The 20,482-nt window shown below is 39.0% G+C and overlaps 2 protein-coding genes across 4 annotated transcripts in view; one reads left to right on the top strand and one right to left on the bottom strand.

Moving 5' to 3' along the window:
• LOC119647936 (nuclear migration protein nudC) overlaps positions 1-5,853 on the top strand; it is a 135,513-nt gene extending 129,660 nt beyond the window's left edge. For both annotated transcript variants that reach the window (XM_038049281.1, XM_038049280.1), the window contains 2 exons: positions 587-781; positions 5,422-5,853. In XM_038049281.1, the coding sequence (XP_037905209.1) occupies positions 587-781; positions 5,422-5,676 (450 nt within the window). In that variant the 3' untranslated portion in view covers positions 5,677-5,853. The remainder of the gene's footprint in view (positions 1-586; positions 782-5,421) is intronic.
• The window catches only part of LOC119647937, a 504,053-nt gene that overhangs the window by 104,057 nt on the left and 379,514 nt on the right, over positions 1-20,482 (bottom strand). The window lies entirely within an intron of this gene.

The following is a 20,482-nucleotide window of genomic DNA, read 5'->3' as shown; positions in this document are numbered from 1 at the left end:
GCATTCCCAATTTGACTACTGTTTATGTTTTAATTAATGAGAAATATCAAAACTAGAATTGACATGCTAGGGACCCGTGAAATTACTCGAACAAATTAGTTATGCAAAATAGATTAAAAAGAAACTACGAAGCAGTTATTAAATTGTCATGGCCTCCGGCGATAATGATAATCCGGCGTCTGCGGCCTATAACTAAACATCTCGTTGGATTAGTTTATTTTATTACTGTCTGGGGAAATTTTGAAGAAAATCTTCAGTTTGTTGATATTGCCCATGGAAAACATGTCTATTTTGATGGTTATAAAACGTATCATTTTGAAAAAAGTGAAAATTTTATTATTCTTTGATTTTTTCCTCTTCTCACCACAACTTCCCTGCAAGAGTGGTTAACTTAATTGAAATTGAAAATGCGCAGATAAAACAACTTCTTTATCTTTGCGGATCTTAAGCAAATTTCATTGGGACATCATGCATTTGTCATCATTTGCAATTACTTGGATGGTTTTTATATTTATCCTTGCTAAGCTAATTACAGTAATCATCACAGAATTGATCAAATACAATTTTCTCTTTTCTTTAATTGCAGCTTCGAGTGCCATTCAAAGTGTCATTTAATCTTCGTGCACGCGATGTTGTTGTAAATATTGGCAAAAAAACATTAACGGTTGGCCTGAAAGGTCATCCACCAGTAATCTCAGGGGAATTATGTGCTGAAGTTAAAGTCGAGGAATCCGTTTGGGTGATTCAAGATGATAAGAGCGTAGTCATCACATTTGAAAAGGTAAGTTTGATTGGTTTGTTTTTGTCCTGTTTGTGTCAGAATTATTGTTATATTTTGTTTGAGTGCATATTTAATCATATTTGAATTATGTAATTTTCATAAACAACATCATAATCATTAATTTTAATATTTGTTTTGAAATTAAATGTTTCTGGTACTGTTCATCCAACTTGATTAGGTTTGGATAAAGGTTAATTTTAGTGAACCTGTTTTATCAAAACTTTGCGTACATTTAGCCCTGACATTTGTCAATAAACGCAATATTTCAATCATCTGTCATCATTTGTTTTCGGTACACCAGCATTTACGGCATAGATTTCGAAAAAGCGTAATTTAGGCATTGTATTTATTAGCATTTTAAATGGGTCAAAATGGCTCCCAAGCGGATTGATCGGTACAAATATAGACGCTAATTTTGTGCAGAAATGGTTCGTTCGTTTTCTTGGGAGCAGATCAGAGTCTTAAATGTATCCTAGCATCTACCGCAAACGCCGATTTGCAAGCTTTATTGGATGAAAATGTAGCTCATACGCAACAAGTCTGCAGAAAACTTTGTCGTTTATCGACAAGCAATTTGGGTGCGTTCATATGTGCTGAGAAAGATGCAGAAATGCAAAGATGCAAATTGTTACTGGTTGCGAGAGATGTTTTTTCTGGGATCACTTCGAGAGCAAAAAATTTAAGTTAATCCTGAGGAGTTATCAATATTCACTGCAAAGTATAATATCATCCCCGACTGTTCCTTCGGGATATAAAAGTAATGGTTGTATTATGAACTTTTGAAAACTGATCAAATAATCATAGCAGAATGTTGTCAACGACAATTGATCAAGTTGAGCATTGTGATTGGAGAAAAAAGTCGAGTAAGACCGGGTATTGAACTCAGAAGGTGATTTTGGCCCGTGGAAACTCTCGTATGAATATGGCTTCTGTTGTAAGAAAATATTTTCGGTTTAGGCCGTTTTGTGTAAAAGAGACAAGACGCCGATCATTTTCTTTTATAGTCGGCCAAAACACAGAACCATAGAGAACGACAGGACAGAACACATTCCGGTAAATTTTAGATTTGAGGCGTTCGTTGATACGTCGATCACAAACAACACCAATGCTATCAGCCAATGGAGAACTGCGTGACGCTCCTCACATAGGGAAACACAAAACCTTTTATACCTGGAGCGTCAAACTTCCGGTTTCGCGACTTGTTTGATTTATGTATTAGATCTGATTCCTTCAAATTAGCATTTATTTTGGTCGATGTAAGCTCTTTTTGCTGGCCACGAAGGTTCTATATGTGCAAAATTGGGTCGGCAAATATTTTGTTTCGAAACTGCTAAGGCAATCCATATATTGCATAATATGTATATATCAAAGGACCATACCAACGGTGATTGTCTGCTAAAATTTCCGGAGCGGAAATCCCTCATTTCTCTGCACTGCAACAAAATGCCAAATTGTATTTGGCATTTAAGAGTGGTATGCTACTCAGTAATTCAAATGGTCAAATTAAAAAAGATTCTTTTTCTTGTAAACGCCAAATTTCGAGAGTTGTTCTCTTTTCCAGTGCTTATTGAAGGCAGTCCTTCGCCTTTTGTGCTCAGTACCTAAACCAAGGAAATGCGAGAAATACAACGCTATAAAATAACTGTCCAAAGTTGCTAATCTAAGTAACTAACCCTAGAATGACCGCAACGGTACTGCATCAGCCTCTCGATTTCGCCATCCGGTTCGTCATGGATCTTTACGCTCGTCTTTGTGATTTCCTGCTGTTGTACATGTACAATATAAAATGTGGCGATAAATGAACCTGAAGCGTAGCCTCTTTGCTAATCTATCTGCGTCCTGACCTTTTACAAAAAGTCATTGACGGACACTGTGTTCAAATGTTTATCCTGCAACTTATGAGGAACTAGGCTAAATGGCCATGTCAAGTTTCTCCGTTTCATGATAAAAAGTCTTGGGTGCGTGAATAAGTTTTTTCTTTGTTTTTCCGCCAATGATGTTGGAAATGACGAATTGTTAGTGGCTTTATAGGAGGATAAAATAGCTGTTGCTGAACTATCATGTACACCGTGCCACTATAGATTTGATCCTTGGGTTATGTTGTGAAATTGGATTCCTGGGTTATCTGGTTTCTGATTTGTGGTACACTTGAATAGAAAAAAGCGAAAGGTTTTCTTTTTTATTTGGGGGTTCCTTCTAAGAATGTTAAATGTCGCTCAACCGTTTGTAAGAAGAGCGAAACATCTCTATGGCATCAAGTACAAACTCCTGCCCCTCGTAGGGTGCTCAGTGGGATGTCCGATGGATTATTTACGGTTTAAACTGCTCATCATTATCAACGGCACAACAGCCGGTATCCCGTCTAGGCCTGCCTTAATAAGGCTCTCCATACATCCCGGTTTTGCGCCGAGGTCCACCAATTCGATATTCCTAAAAGCTGTCTGGCGTCCTGATCTACGCCATCGCTCCATCTCAGGCAGGGTCTGCCTCTCCTTCTTTTTCTACCATAGATATTGCCCTTATAGGCTTTTCGGGCTGGATCATCCTCATCTATACGAATTAAGTGACCCGCCCTCCGCAACCTATTGAGCCGGATTTTATCCACAACCAGACGGTCATGGTGTAGCTCATAGATTTCGTCGTTATGTTCGCTACGGAATCGTCCATCCTCATGTAGGGTTCTAAAACTTCTTCGGAGGGTTCTTCTTCTTTCGAATGCGGACAAAAGTTCGTAATTTTTTTGCTAAGAACCCAAGTCCCCGAGGAATACATAAGCACTCGCAAGGCCATTGCCTTTTACAGTAAGGGCTTTCATCCTGAGGCGTTTCGAGCGGAACAGTTGAACTAGGTTCTGTTGGCTGTCAACAAGCGTGCGCGGATTTCATCGTCAAAGCTGTTATCGGTTGTGATTTTCGACCCTAGATAGGACAAATTTTCAACGGTCTCAAAGTTGTAGTCTATTATCTTCATTGTTTTCGTTTGACCAGTGCGATTCGATGTTGTTCGTTCTTTCGGGATTGGTGCCCACGTTGCCACCATATACTTCGTCTTGCCTTCATTGATGTGCAGCCCAACATCTTGTGCGGCCTGCTCGATCTAGATAAAGGTAGACTGTACATCCCGGGCTCTTCCTATGTTGTCAATATCGTCAGCATAGGCCGGTAGTTGGTGGACTTGAAGAGGATGGCGCCTCTCGCATTTACGTCGGCATCGCGAATCACTTTCTCCAGGGCCAGGTTAAAGAAGACGCGTGATAGGGCATCCCCTTATTTTAGACCATTGCTGATGTTGAATGGTCTCGCGAGTGATCCTGCTGCTTTTATCTGCTCTCGCACATTGGTCAGGGTCAACCTAGTCAGTCTTATCAATTTCTTTGGGATACCGAATTCTCTCATGGACGTGTAAAGTTTTACCTTGGCCATGCTGTCACAGGCGGCTTTAAAGTCGATGAAAAGATAGTCAACTGATGGTCAAATTCCAACAGTTTTTCCATCGCTTGCCGCAGAGAGAAACTGTTACGATGCAATTAAACCCTAAGAGCAGAAGTAGAGCCTGTCTGGTGCATACCACTTAAAACCGGTTTAGATTGCCAGCATTGATCTAAAAATTATGAAGACAATGATAATCGAAAATATTCGTTCTTACCGCAGTGTCAGAAAGAGAGGATTTGGATGGATTATTGCTCAATGCCTAACAACACCTGTCAAACAATGAAAAGTAAAAGAGGCGACCTTCACCATGCTGTCATCTTTTGATAAAACAGGATAATCAGTAATGTAGTCACGATATGAACTAAGAACATTTCGCTTCTGTTTGAATTGTGAGTCAAAGGATACTTTGAAATTGAATTGGGGATGAAGGCGCCAAAATGTCGAACTAAACCTGGCAATGTATCAGAAGCAAGGTCAATTATACTAAGTGATTTTTCCTGGAAATCGTTACAGGAAACAGTGTAGAGTAAACTTTCCGGATGGTTAATTTCTTGAGAAGGTTGTATTATCCTCCCTCCTCATCAGCTGCTGTACACGATGTAGTTTGCAGACTTACAAATTGTTAAGAATTGAGTTGTGTATCGGGACCAGCAACACAAGCTGAATGTGACCGTTACACTGTCTTTCCCGGCTTACCAGTTGTACCATTAGCATTTGAAATTGACTTGATTATTAGTTTGAAACCATGTAAATATAAAGGGATGGAAACGGTATCTATCTGTTTACCGTTTTCCTTTGTTTTTTATTTTCCTTTGAACGGCTCCTGGCGGTTCTTCAGTATTATCAAAAAATTTGCCAAATGTAGGCATGTCAGTCTGCATCCAAATACATACAGACTGAATTCAACTATATCATGCCTTATTGACCAGCAGCTTTAAAGTCAGTGCAATGATACTGTAGGTGAGGAATTCTGTTTCAAGCGAATTGGGTGTGGTAGATAAATAGACGAACAGACACTGAATTTGACTTATAATCCATAAACCATGGGAAAGCATTCGATGTGTTCGTGTGAATAACTTAAAATATTTGTTTCATTTCAATCTATAACTTATTTTCTCGTGTATGTACTGAAAAAACTATTCCTTCTTTTATTCCTTCCTCACCTTTCCAAAACAAAGTTCTAACCAGAATAATTTCCTCCCTACACAGGTCAACCAAGTCAACTGGTGGGATCGTCTTATAACAACTGATCCACCGATTGCTACGCGTAAAATCAATCCGGAACCATCGAAATTATCAGACTTAGACGGTGAGACACGTGGTCTCGTTGAAAAAATGATGTACGATCAGCGTCAAAAGGAGATGGGTTTGCCTACTAGCGACGATCAAAAGAAGCAAGATGTGCTCAAGAAATTCATGGAACAACATCCTGAAATGGATTTCTCAAAGTGTAAATTTAATTAAGATCTGTTTTTATATTTTCATCCGTCGTAAAATTGAACAAAACAATATATTGCCCGTCGTAACGGTTAGCTTTGCACCCGTGTTCCGATTTAATTAAACTATTATTGTATTATACAAATTTTTTAAATATATTTTTTTCGAATTTTTCCCGATATTAATAAAAGTTTACGTTAATTTTATATGATGAATGGTTTTTAGTTTATTTATTTAAAGTCGAAGAATAAAGGCATGGCTTCAAGGTAAGTTATCTTCAAACAAAGCAAAATAAACAATAGAGCTTTTTATCTAATTATTATATTGTGGCGGAACGAACAACTTGCGTGTCGGATGCACGCAAGTGTGAATCGTGGCGGCCATGACAGCGAAAATTGTTTTTCGGTGTCAGCTGGAGTTCGAACGTAAAGGAAGCAGGAGGAGAGAGGTCACTCCTTTCAATGTAATTAGAATAATTTCAATTGTGTTAAATAAAAATAGAAACAATTCATTTCAAATAATTAAAAAATAAAAAATAAAATAATTAAAAAAAAAGTATTTTTGATCACATTATTTCTACATAAATAGTAATTTGTTTTAGGAGTAAGCCGATACAGCTAGGACTATTTACACTTAATAGCTGTGGTATAATTTTTTAATAATTTTTCATGATCTACCCTACCACTTAAGGTAGCATGTGACACTTTCAAAAAACCAACTTTTTTTTTTAGCACTTTATTAAGTTTAGGTGTCTACGGACTTTTCCGGATCCGAAATGAAAAACGAGTTTTAAGGCAAGTTTTGTGATGCTCTCCACTGGGTTCCCATGAAACTGAAAACTTTGAATGAGTTTTTCTCAAAACCAAGTATTTCGAACTGGTTCGCACGATTTCTGAAGAACTAATAGACAGATTTGAGTCCGCTTTTTTTAAAGTAGTATAGTATTGCTGTCGTTATCGTCCGCAACTTAGCCCCATTTTTTTCCAATCTAGAAAACGTCTAATAAGGGATTCGGACCATAACCACAAAAGTATAGAATGAAAAAAATCTCTACTTGTGTTTCAGACCAACTTTTTCGCCATTTCGTGCGAATCATCAATCCACCTTTTTTGGAAGGCCTCTCTTCACAAGGATGTAGTGTGCACTGAGAAACTGTTTTTGCAAAATTTATTTTATTTTTATTTTTTGTGCCTCAAGGGTTAATAAAATTTAAAAAAAAAACCCATTGGAAAATATTGCATAATTTTCTCACAGTAAAATTTTACTTTGCCTTTTCAAAATGTAACATTTTCTGTCCTGTGGTGTCAAAATAACTCTAATTCTTTTAGTCTATCCTTCTTGTTGCTTCTTATTGTACTAATCATCGCTATTTCGTTACTATCAATAATTGGCTTTATCGATTGAAGTAAAGAAAATTATCTGCCTTTAAGCATCATATGCATCGCAGATCCCGAAAATTGTCATTCAATACTCTCCTGGTTTCGATGGTTCCATCCTGCAATGTTGCAAGCTTGTTCGTCGTTAGTTGTTGGATTCTCGCACGACTGTCATCCAAACTAATAAATTCAAGCAAATTCTGTGCCCGCTTTAGATACACGACTGCCCTATAGAATGGTGTGTTGCCTGTGTGCTAAGGCTACCGTATAGAAATATCCCTGTCAAATAGATCATCAAATTTGTGAGTGCTCACCAATAAAAGCATATAACTCCTTCCATTATTTGTCCGATAAGCACGCGGAAAAGCCAGTGTATGATATAGCTCTCGATGACATTGCTGAGCCTTACGGTTCGTCTCTTACTATTGTAGTAAGGAGTGGAGATATTAACATTCGGAATGCATTACTCGTATTATCTACCTGTTCCCGACTAAAGATCAACCAGATTGCTCACCACATCCGGTTCGCTTTGAAATTTAGGTCCAGGTGAAGTTGTGCTTACATATATCTCGCACATTAAATATGTTGATAGTGAGGTTGTTCCAATTGAAATCAAGTTCTTGACTTCGTTGAGTTGAGAATAATTCCGCAGTCTATCACAAGCGCTAGTCCCCTACCGAGAAGAAGGTATAACAACAATCTAAGTTGGAGGTGACTTCGATATTAGGGCAATGGCTGATAATAGTGACAAACAACATCGGATCCACGCCAACGTTCCGATACCCAAGCAGTGAAGAAAGCATCCCTGATGAAATTTTTGCGCTGGAGTCAGTGGTGTAGTTGGCGCACGGGTAGCGAGTTCCGGGAGACTTCATCCAAGTGACATGAAATAGTTGACATTGGTACGGGAGATTCGTAGAAGCCCCTGCTAGAGCCGTGCTGCAGCACACTTCAGAGCGTGGTGGTGCTGTCGTTGGCATTGTCGTAAATTCAGTTACGAACTTGTTAACGACAGTTTGCGGGGCTTCCATGCTTCGGGGCACCCAGCCGTGGCAAGCCTATTGATCTACGGCGGTAATTGCTTGGCACAACGTTCAAACAATTAGTTGGAGACATGCACCACAGTGCCAGTACTCGACGGTATCTTTAAAGAAGTATATAAACTGTTTCACGCCGGAAGGAGATAAGATAGTTCAGTTTAAGAGAAGGGAGAGCGACAGAGGATGCTATTATGATGTTTTTTGATGGTGTTCATCAAGGTAGGATACCAATCGTTTCTCTCGGCGAAGAAGGCTTCTTATAACGCTTGTCAGAAATACCTTCGACTCCGTAAGATGAGGATATATTAGGCACGCTTGAAAGTTATTTTCACGAGTCGTGTTACCTCTTGAATGTATTGAATAGGCCCGAAGCAGAATTGGCAGAACCAAAAAGAGAATACGGAACCTGTATCCCGCGTCGATCGGCGAGTTGATTATAAAGTCAAAATCAACAGTTAAATACCTTTGATCCACGCACGTTTTGGGGATGAGCTTTTTTTTGAGTAAAACAAAGCAGCAACGGACTAGGTCATAGCAAGTGCTTCGGTGTTAAGTCAGCTAATGCAAACGTTGGGTTCCTTCTTTTTGCAGGAATCATGTTTTTATGAGTGCCATGCAGTAGGGGCTGGTGTCCTTGACAAGGAGGTGGTGAGCTTCTTGTGCAGGTATACTGTTTCCTGTTCATTCTTTGGTGGAGTATAGGGCATCCTCACAGTCACTTTCACTATCATAAAACTAAACGTTGTGCAAATGGTAAACTCACAGCAGCGAACAAACACAAGACGAACAGAACAGATTAACCCGCCGTGCACATTACGTTCGGGAACTTATTCCCGCGAAAAAAGTTGATTTTGACTGCCGGAGGGACCAGATTTTAGGAGATTATTCAAACTAGCAATTTTTCTTCCTCCTCATCCCACCTTTTGGTGGAAGGGATTCCCTGACTTGAAGGCTCCTAAGGAGAAAGGGAGGACTAGCCAGAAGTAATGTGTCAAACGGTGCCAAACCAGTTGTCTGATGATACTGTAGAAATTATTGTCAAATAGATTAACTGAAAATTTTGCTCCATAATTCAAGACTCCAATAATAACATAAAAAGTTTGAAAATTTTACATTTATCTTTATTGTCAAAAAAAAATCTTTAAAAGAACTTGAAATATTGAGCGTTACATTAGGAAACCCCCTTAAACGATGAGCAATGTCCGGGCAGGGGACAGATATCCAAAATGTTAAAGTGGCAGTGGATAGGTTACATACTAAGAAAGGACAATAACCTGCTATCCTAGGATCACGTTAGTTCTTTATAGTACTGAAAAGTGGAGGAAGAGTGCAAGCATTTCAGAAAGTTTTAGAGGAATCTGAAGCACGTTATCTAAAATCAAAAGCAATGGCCCGTATGTTTGATTAGTGTAGTACATTCTGTACAGGGACAGTTACTATAATATACTTTAAAGTCAAATATCTCAAGTCAGTTTATATTTTTAGATAACTTATTTTAGAAAGAAACAATACATTTCTATGCTATTTTTATTTGAATAGTTTTATTTTATACAGAAAAATAGCGATAAAACTGAAAAATGAGCGCTTTGGGCAGCAAAAAAACTTTTCGGTAATTTCTGCAGGAATAGATCTCCAGAAATCCTTTATGTGATTCTTCAAGACCTTTTTCCCTTTTACTTCTCTTTTGCATGGCTCCTTTTCAAGGTGTGACCACAAGTGTTCTATCAGATTTAAATCCAGGCTCCGAGGTGGCTGGCGAGGAGTCCCTTTGACATTATAGAGGATCCATTCCTTAACAACTCTGGTTCGATGTTTTGGATTATTGGAATGATCTAACATTATCTCAGATGACAAGCATTGTATGTACTGGCTTGGTATGTAACGTTAATCTATTTTAGTGCGCGTTTTGTTGGTTTATATGAAGTAATCCCCGTCCTTTGGACGCCATAGCTGCCCACATGATGATGCTGCCAGCACCGCGTTTAACTATTGGCTCAATATTACGAGCTTCTAAGGCAGTGACCACCCTTCTCCACACCAATTGTAAGCTATCCAAACCGAAAACGTTGAATTTAGACTCGGCATAAAAAATAACGGTCTTCCAAGGCTCCCTTTGCAAAAGATATTGAAGTTGTCTTGGAGTTGTTTCTTATGTCTCGTAAAATCTGCCGTTTTGTTTGCTCCGACTAGATTTTTATAGTTCCAATACCACCTGTTTTGAGAAAAACGGAGCCACTTTCTTTAAAGTTTTTTATTGACTGATGAACAAAAAAACTTGTCTTTTTTGTGTTTGAGTTATTTTTTTAATGATTTTATAATATTTATTGATCGGAACTTTGGAGTCGCAGGACAACAGCTCATTGTTATTTTCGATCCTTTAACTTTCGATAATTGCAACGAATTAATCGTTGTCGTATACGTCAGGGAGTCCAAAAGTTCTAAATACAACAAGAAACATAACGGTATCTCCTTTTGAGTAGCAATCATATTACGTGTTGTGATATTAAATAATAACTTGAAGTGTCCAAGTTTTTTCATCATCATTATCATCAACGGCGCAACAACCGGTATCCGGTCTAGGGCTGCCTTAATAAGGAACTCCAGACATCCCGGTTTTGCGCCGAGGTCGACCAATTCGATAACCCTAAAAGCGTCCTGACCTACGCCATCACTCCATCTTAGGCAGGGTCTGCCTCGTCTTCTTTTTCTACCATAGATATTGCCCTTATAGACTTTCCGGGTCGGAAATCGTCCATCCTCATGTAGAGGGCCAAAGATTCTTCGGAGGATTCTTCTCTCGAACGCGGCCAAGAGTTCGTAATTTTTCTTGCTAAGAACCCAAGTTTCCGAGGAATACATGAGGACTGGCAAGATCATAGTCTTGTACAGTAAGAGCTTTAACCCTATGGTGAGACGTTTCGTGCGGAACAGCCTTTGTAAGCTGAAATAGGTTCTGTTGGCTGACAACAACCGTGCGCGGATTTCATCATCGTAGTTGTTATCGGTTGTGATTTTCGACTCTAGATAGGAGAAATTGTCAACGGTCTCAAAGTTGTATTCTCCTATCCTTATTCTTCCTGTTTGACCAGTGCGGTTTGATGTTGTTGGTTGGTTAGTTTTCGATGCTGACGTTGCCAACATATATTCTGTCTTGCTTTCATTGATGTCCAGCCCAAGATCTCGGGCTAATCACTGCCTGCTCGATCTGGATGAAGGCAGTTTGTACGTCTCGGGTGGTTCTTCCCATGATGTCGATATCGTCAGCATAGGTCATTAGTTGGGTGGACTTAAAGAGGATCGTACCTCTTGTATTTACCTCGACATCACGGATCACTTTCTCGACGGCCAGGTTAAGTTAGTTTTTTTTTGGCTGCGACAAATTATCACTTTTTTTGTTTTTCTGTAATTTTTATATGTAACATTGGATTAATAATATAATAATAATAATAACGGTAGAAAACAACCATTAAGGGTTATTATTTTTTCTCTCATAACTCATTTAAAAATATCGTTTGGGTTTTGAGATTTTTGACTGCAAAGTGTACCGCAGCACCTGTCCAACTTTTTAATTGGTTCACCGTATGTATTGCGCTCCCAAGCGATTATTTACGATGTTACATATTATATTATATACAAACTTAAACTCCGTGGATAAAGTACCTTGAATAGACACTTACTGAGCTTTGTCGTCATAAAAAGGGCATAATTAAGTGATAAAGTGGCAAGAGTATGTTTCATTTATAGCATAACCAAAACAATCAATTTTACTTTTGTTGAATCAATGATGTTCACACATTCAATCAACTGCATAAAAATTATATTTTAATATTCTGGTAAAAACATAAAATCCGTTCATATTCAAGTTGACCTTGAATATGTATTCACCTTGTTTGTAAGTGACCGAATCGTACAAAATAGTTGATCCAATGTGTGTTTTGCAGTAACAAATGGAACTGCATCGGGGAAAAAGTTCTACTGTCTCCGCATGAGAATTGACATTGCTTGTTTAAACGGTTAAAAAACATGTTCTTAAAGAATTAGTAAGCGGTTTTAGTTTGTTTTGGCAAAGTTAAGGAATAAAATATTCATTGAACAAATTAGTTAATGTTTGATGTTTCATTTTTTAGAAGTTAACATCTCTTAATTTTGTTGTTAATTGCGGTTTTTTTTTTAAAAAAAGAACGGGAAATTATTTACATTTCGGTTTGCAGTTATATATTTAAAAATTATTTAAAAAAATATATTTTATTATGTCACGATTTTTTATTGCATCGACAATGGCTAGCTGCTGGAGACAGTTTCAAAAAGGTATAATTTTGAAAAACAAATTATAATATTATAAATTATATATATATTATAAATTAACAAATCAAAAAAATATATTTTATATATTTAATTACAATTTTGTTATTCAATGGCAACCTACTGTCGTCTAACGGACAAAGAATTCAAATTCAAATCTAATTTGAGATTTGATTTTATAAAATTTTCTTGCTGTTTTATTAGATTAGAAGTCGTGCTGTGAATCTTGAGGAAGCTAGAAAAAGTCAATGCCTCGTTGAATGGCATTTTGTTAAATTTAGCTTTTTTTTAATATGAAAAAATATGACTCCGTCGGAAACATAATCGGTGAGACATAAAAAGAATTAACATTGCGGAATTCAGGAATGATCTCACTTTCGCTGAAATTTGATTCGACCTTGGTATCAATTAGGCTAATGTCGAACTTGTCATTAGAATAATATTCAGATATTTTAGATATAATTGAATGCTAATGTCGTCATATGCGCATTAGTCAGTTTTTTTTGTTACTCCAGTAACATCTATTTGGTTAGATTGATTACCATATCAATTTCTTTAGGCTTTGTATATTCAAACAAAGAAATGAGCCTTTTAAAAAAACGAGCCACGTGGTTGAGGTAACTCTTGCATTGAGCGGTGTTGACAATTTTATGTCCTTGAAAATGGACGATATTTAAGAGCATCAGGATTGTCATAATCCCAAGATCGTCAGAATTAAAAATACATGTTTCGCAATTCGTCTCATCTCTAGTTGACCCCAACGAAAAAAGATTAAATCAATAGGTGCAAACATGCTTACGTCCAAACCTTATACTCTACTATAAATATCTTTGTGCTTTTGCGTAAGAAAAGTGATAAATTTGGATTTAGTATCGTATTTTTTAAACGATGGGTATAATTTGTAGTAATCTGGATTGAGAAGTGCATGTACAATCGTACAGGTGTGCCGCTTGAAATAAAAGCATGCAAATCACAGGCAATTGGGAATACAAGCTCACCTTTGTGAAAGACAAATTTTTAAAGTCGTTTACGAGTGGGAGGAGAGTAATTATAGTTGTATCTTTCAATATTTTGCGAGCGTAAATATGTTCAATTTGCTCAAAATGCAAAGGGATCTCAGGGGTCAAGTTAATGATTATTCACTTTTATTGTTTTAAATTTTATGATTAGCTGTGGATTCTTAGAACAGAAACAGAATATAATGCAGTTCCAAGTAGAAAATGCACAGAGGTCACCCCCGATGCTATTGGTATGGAAAAATCTGAATGCATGATAATCTCCATAAATGTCAATTTTCGCGGATCAAATTTCGATTCATCTTTGCCTTGCTCCTTCGTCCTGCTGCTATTCTTCTATAGAACATTTGGCGAATAAGAACCATTAGTTTAAAAAAAACAAGCCGAGAAACTGCAAGCTTCGCGCTTCAGGTATGAAAGGTATTGTTGATCTTTCATGCAATAATATTCGGGAACACGATGTATTGTATATACGTTGAACTATCTCGATATTCAATTCGATGTGGTACTGACATTTTATCTCTTAAGGATTATAAATTTGACGAAAAAGAAGTAGCTTTCACCTACCGTAACTTTGGTAATAATAATAGGATTTCCACCAAACTTTCCAGTAGGCTGCTACTGAAGCCTATGTTAGTGCACGAGTGAAATCTCTCGGAGTAGACGGCATTTTCCCAGCACTAATCCAGAGGGTGGTAAGGGGCAGCGCAGCCCTGTAATATATATCAAGGGCATGAAGATGGTCAAAAGCGGTCTTTATTTCGAAATGGGGTATGGGAATGCCTTGAGAGACTGGATACACTCGGTTCGTTCAACAAAGTCTGGATACTCTGGGTTCCAGGCCATGTTTGGTTGGAAGGCAATGAGGAGAGAGAATCGGAAACGACTTCATGCTATGACATTAAAAAATGAAGAGGAATGGTTCAGGGAACTATACTGGGTGGGTCTACCATGAATGTAGTAGTGTAGGGTGCTTATTGGGGGATTCGAACCCAAGCGCATAAAGGATTGCATAAATCTCATCAAAAAGAACCTCTGAATCATAGTGGGAATTCTCACTGGTCACTGTCGGCTGAACTATCACCTACGGAAGCAAGGGATATCTACAGACACTGCCTGCAGATTCTGGGCGAAGTGTGTTGAAACCTCTATACATGTTCTGAGACAGTATCTGACACTTGTGGAAAGTAGGCCGAGGCATCTGGGGCAACACTTAATACCAGATGCAAAGTTGAAAGATCTGGGAGTAGGGAATATATATACCTAAAAGTTAAAGGTTTGCTTTAAATACTATGGTTAATACACTACACTATACCTAGTAAAAGGGGCACAACAATGAAAAAAAGATAAAATTTATTTTTTAATGCCGAACAGTGAGTTTTTTATTCCTCATATACCGGTATTTCGAGGACCAGTTGTCCTCTTTCTCAGTGACACACGTGCTAGGTAACAATGGGACAAATTGACATTCAAATGTTTTTATAAAAGAAATACACAAAACCTTTCATACCTGAAGAATCTAGCTTCTGGTTTCCGGGCTCGTTTAGATTATTGGTGATATTATTAGTATTCCACCCAATTCAATGACCTGACTTAACTGCTTAACAATTTGATCAAATTCATTAAAGTATAGACAGGACGCACAGGGTAGTGCCGCATGTCGTTTATGCTTTGGTAATACTCTCGTTCGTAGTGCGGCTTCTCCTTCAATTTCACAGAACAAGCGTTTTTCGCAAACTTTTTTTCTTTCAGTGAACTAGACGTTTTCATCGCTTTTCTGGCAGATATAGAAGGAGTTAGGGCCTTACTAATTATAATGTCCTTGTGGACCTAGCTTATTGTAGTTTTAGCCATAGCGCAATTTACTTTATTTCTGAACACTCCGCATTTGTACTTGCTTTGCAACCATTCATCGGATTTTTGAAGAAAATCTTTCTTTTTATACTCCCGCTCAGTGAAAATAGCCGAAGTTGTATTATTACCTAAACCTGGTAAGCCACTAGGACATTGGATGGTAAATTGCTGAAAACGATAATAATCTGTCCTATAACAGCATGGGTGGATGCAATCATCATGGTTGTTTTCTTAGCAAGATATGCACCCTTTCCTACCACGTGCTTTGTCGTTCACGAATTGGCAACAAATTAAAGACGGCTTGGTGGAAACAGGTATTCCTGGGCACTTAACTTGCGTAGTACCGGCAGGAGAGGATTTTGTGATATGATGGACCTCAAGAGTATTAAATTTTTTACTATGGAAAGCGATATATGAGGAAGTTCTCTTGCTTTTCGTCTCAGAAGACGTTGTTGGGTTTGCAAATGCCTTGGCCGCTGTTGTCATGGCAAGACACCAGGAGAATCAGGAGGTATTGGCCACGGAGGCGCAAAAACCGTCGAAAGTGCCGGTTTTATGTTAGTGAAGGAGGAGATAGAGGCTCGAAACAAAGCCGTGCGGCCGAGAATAGATCTTTTCCCTGTAAGGACTTTGTGATGTGACGAGCCTACGCAGAAAAAAGTTGGGAAATTCATAGAAAAACTACTTTGTAGTTGTTCGTATAATTGAAAAATTCGAAACGACTTACGAAAGGCGATAAAAGTTAATAAAGTTCGGCTGGGGCCATTAGAACCCAACAGGAAACTGATCCTAAAAAGTAATAATAAAATGGTGCACTAACTGCAGCATAAACTGCAACGAGTAGGAATAGCTTGGATTATTTTTTTTATATATTTTGCTTCTAAAGACAGTTTAGACTTTTTGAAGGGTCGATCCTGGTCAATATCGCGATAAATATGCCAATATCATGGCAAATTTGTCAGATACCATTTTTTCAATTGCCATTTGCTGATAATCAATGTGTTTCGAGCTCTCTTTGCTGCTACTAGAGCACTGAGTAAGCAAAAGATTCCTATTGCCGCAAAGTTTTCGACGAGAGACGGGGCAGAGTCTTTACAGATTTTAACTTGTTTGTGGGCCTTATTCAAAATTATTATTACAAAAAGGGGAATTGCTGAAAGAAATTGGTGTCTCAACGTTGAGTTCCGTCCCCACGTACTCGAGGAGGGCGATCAGACCCGAGTCTGCAAGGGACTCATCTGAAGTGGCTCTGCCACGAAGCCTCACCGGAGGTTATCTGATACCATGGGAACCGGGATGGCCCTCTGAGAGGATGTGTTTTCGGCCCGGCCATTTGCGGTTGGCCCCCTAGTGGGAGTTTCATGGTGGTTGTGGTTATGCCTACATCGCGGGCAGAGCTCCTCGGAGCTCCAGCGTGGAGTTGCGCTGTACAACTAAGGTGCCGTACTCCTTAGTTGCGGCTGAGATGTTAGATAGGCCTCGCATCCACTGGTATGAATGCTGAGCCTGCACTCAGTATAAACCAGGACCGCTGTGCTTGCATGGCGGGGCTCTGATTGTGGTCCCAAAATCAATCCGTGTCCGAAGAGGGCCGTGGGACTATGCCTTCACGGCATGTACTCATGTTGGGCTGGTCTGTAAGGTTGTACCACTGTGTTTTGTGATTCCGCAAGCATTTTTTGGTTGCCTTTTTTTGCGATTATCGTACAGTGAGCTTGGACATTCGACGAAAAAAAAAAACACAATGTTCCTTTACTGTCTATTTTGTCTGTTTCAATAAGCAGTACTACTAACAGGAAAAAGATGAGCCTTTGGGGTTGTTTTCGGAGAACATGTCCAGCGATTATATTCCAAATATTCTAAAGAGAAACGATTCGAATTTGTTCCATCTGTTGGCATTATAGTAAGTAGTGACGCCATGTCAAGTCTGTTAGTGAGGAGCTGCCACCAGTTCTATTCTCAATCGATAGAATGAAACTTTCCTCAGGTAGGCGCCAGACAATTGGAGCACAATTCGTACTAGGAGGTTAGATTGGTTATCAAAAGCCTGATTCCGCAATAGTTGTACTAAAGTTAACCTGCTAAACCATCTACTAGTAAGCCAGTTGTGAAGGGTGAACAGTGGCGAAAACCTTCATGAAAGAACTCAAGGCAGTTAGAGCACCATTTTTATTATTATTTAAAAAAGGGGTGGAAAATCCGAATCCACTGGGGTGGTGGCTTCCTTGTAGGAAAGAAGGAGTCACTTCCTTAAACCTCACGCATATATATTTCAGAAAGATCTTATTCAAAGGGGAAGCTAAGGACTCTCTTCTTTTGGGAGTCGTCTGACAAATTTGCAAAAGTCTGCCCCTAGGAATAGACTTTCACGGTTGAGCGAAAATACCACCAATGAAGTCCGCAATGATGGGGTGCTAATGGTAAACAGCTACTACAAAATAAATCAGACAAAGGTCACTGATAGCTTTTTAATCGAATTTTATAGTTGGAAAACGCACTGTAGGCCGATTTTTGTTTTTTATAGAAGGTACGCGCAATACTTGGTAGGTTGTTGGAGGTCGGACTTAATAATTTTGGGAGACCCAGGAGACATCCGGCATTGTCATACCTTACTCTACTCTAGTTACACTGAACCTGCTTAAATGCTGCATTTACGAAAAGAAAATTTGTAAACCGAAATACGAATTTCTTTTTCTTAAAAACCACTGGTTGACTTGATTAACTGATTTTAAAAAAGTTCCGAGTGGAAAGGGTGTCCCTTTGGTTGCTTCAAAAATCGAGTTTTTTATTTTTTTAATCGATAGGTATATTGCCTTAGAATATTGTGCCAGAGTTTCAAAAGCCAATTCTCATAATTGTGAAAGATATACCGTCTGGAGGCATTTCGTGTCGAGCCGGCTACGCCTTGACAGTGAATTTTAAATGGCATTTTCTTGAAAAAAATTTTTTCGATTTGGCGTGCAAGATTACTAAAAAACTAATGAATTGATTTGCTTCATATAGCAATAATTTTGCAGGGTATATGCAGTTTTATATATCTCTATTTTTTATATGTACTAGGATCTTTGAAAACTAAACATTTTTAGACCATTTTCAACCCACAAATAATCGAAATTTTGTCGTGAAAATTCCAATTTTAATTTTGAAGGGCCTGACTTCTATAGTTAGTTTTCGAATTTTGAGGAGATGTTAGTTCATCGACGACCAGAAATCATTTATCAAGAAAATATTTGGTTTTATGATTTCAGATCAGATCAGGTTTTCTCTTCATTTTTGGAAAAATATATGTCAAAGAAGCTGTACTTTTGCGCATTCTAAAGGGATTTCCGCCCTTAAGTCATTTCCATTTTTATGAGTCTCAACTTAACATCATCATCAATGGCGCGACAGCCCAAATCAACCTTTGGTCTCCAGAATGCCAAATTGTCAGCCCAATGACCACGTCCTCCAATTGCTAAATCTTAACAGAAACCTGCTGTGGTCATATATTATGTCCCTCCATTCTTCTTGAGTTATTCGTTGTGCTCGCGTACATCGAGCTTCTCCCTTTAGCGTGCGGTTTGTGATTCTTGCGTTGACCATATGCTCCACATAGCCTGTCGACTATAGCTGATGAGGTTCGACTAGAATGCAAAAAGCTGGATTACATAACTCCACACTGTACCCGATTTTCCAATTTAATTTTTCTCGTATCTAATCAAATATACACCGCCGGCCACCGCGTTCAAAGATGTTAATGGTATTTTTAGGTGCTTTTGCCATAGTCCAAATTTCACAGCTAAATAAAAATACAGGTCTTATGATAGTCTTGTATACGTGGAATTGCTTCTCCTGTGTACCCTTGCTTTTATTTCAGAAGAGGGCCGTGTAAAATTCCTTATTTACTAGACTTATTGACTTCTGAATTCTGCCGTTTTCCTTGCCATTCTTTATCACGTGTGCTACAATATTTAAGAAGCTGTTAATACTTCCAAGGTTGTATTCCCAATTGCCATGTATTTTGTTTTGTTCTCGGTGACCCTTGTGTGTGTGTGGTGGGACAGAAGCTACAGCTTCTGAGCACTCAGGCCATGTTGGCCCATTGTAGTCGCCACCCCCGTTTAACGGAATATTCCGGACTCGTTAACGTATCGCAGGATTTCCGTTAGTGGCTGTGATGCTATCTGTCGTAACTGCGGAACATCGGCATCAAAGATCTGATGCCTGATGCGTCGATAGGCGGGACATTCACATAGGAAATGCTCCGTGGACTCCGCTTCCTCATTACAGGAGGGACATATCTTGAGTAATTCTTATTCTGAACATATGCCCAGCTAGTGAATTATGGCCTGTCAGAATGTCTACAATACCCCTGCAAGTCCTCCTGCTTTTCGATAGGATAAACTTTGCGGTACGCATGTTTGGTTCTGGCAGGAAAAGTGTGGTGTGTCGAGCAGCATTTAGGTTCGGCCACCTGTCATTGTGGAAAGCTTCTTCCTAGTTTTTGAAAACAGACTTAGCCATGGCTACTGATACTCCAATTGCTGGTGCCGGTCCCGTCATAGTGGAGATTGACCCCCCTTTCGCTAAAGCATCCGAGATTTCATTTCCCTCTACGCCACAGTGACCAGATATCCAGAGTAGTTCCGCCGTATATTGAATCCAGAGATAGAGTTCAAACGGTTTCTGCATTCCTGAACGATTTTCGAGGTGAACAAAGGACTACTCAACACTCTCAATGCAGCTTGGCTATCACTGCAGATTGCGATGCGCCTGCCCTTCAACCGCTCGTCAATCACCCAGCATGCCGCCCTTAGGATCGCATAAACTTTGGCTTGAAAAACCGTTGCATATTGTCCCAAAGAAAAAGCCCACTTTTCGTTTTCATTCGAGAGGTAGGCTCCGACTTCAGAATACTCTTCTGTTTTTGAGCCGTCGGTGTAGAAGACTTCCGTATACCCGCCACGCATTCCTCTGGGACTTCCCAGTTCTCTCTACGCTTCAGGGTAACTTCATATCTTCTACCAAACAGATGTATGGGGACACGAAAATCGGAAGGCATTATAAGAACTGGATTCAGTTCTCCCAGTAACTCTTCCAATGCTCTGTGCCCCCCACATTCGTTGTTTCCCCATAGATCTAATCGAATTAGTCTATGAATTGCTCTCATTGCAGTGTCTTGAATAAATATATCCAGGGGCTGCAAATTGAGTAGTGCATTCAGAGCTGCGCCGGATGTCGTGCTCATGGCGCCAGGATACCCAGA

This window comes from Hermetia illucens, chromosome 2, assembly GCF_905115235.1.
Source record: "Hermetia illucens chromosome 2, iHerIll2.2.curated.20191125, whole genome shotgun sequence".
NCBI classification, from domain to species: domain Eukaryota; kingdom Metazoa; phylum Arthropoda; class Insecta; order Diptera; family Stratiomyidae; genus Hermetia; species Hermetia illucens.
Note: the sequence above shows the minus strand (reverse complement) of the source record. Positions and strands in the feature narration are given on the sequence as shown.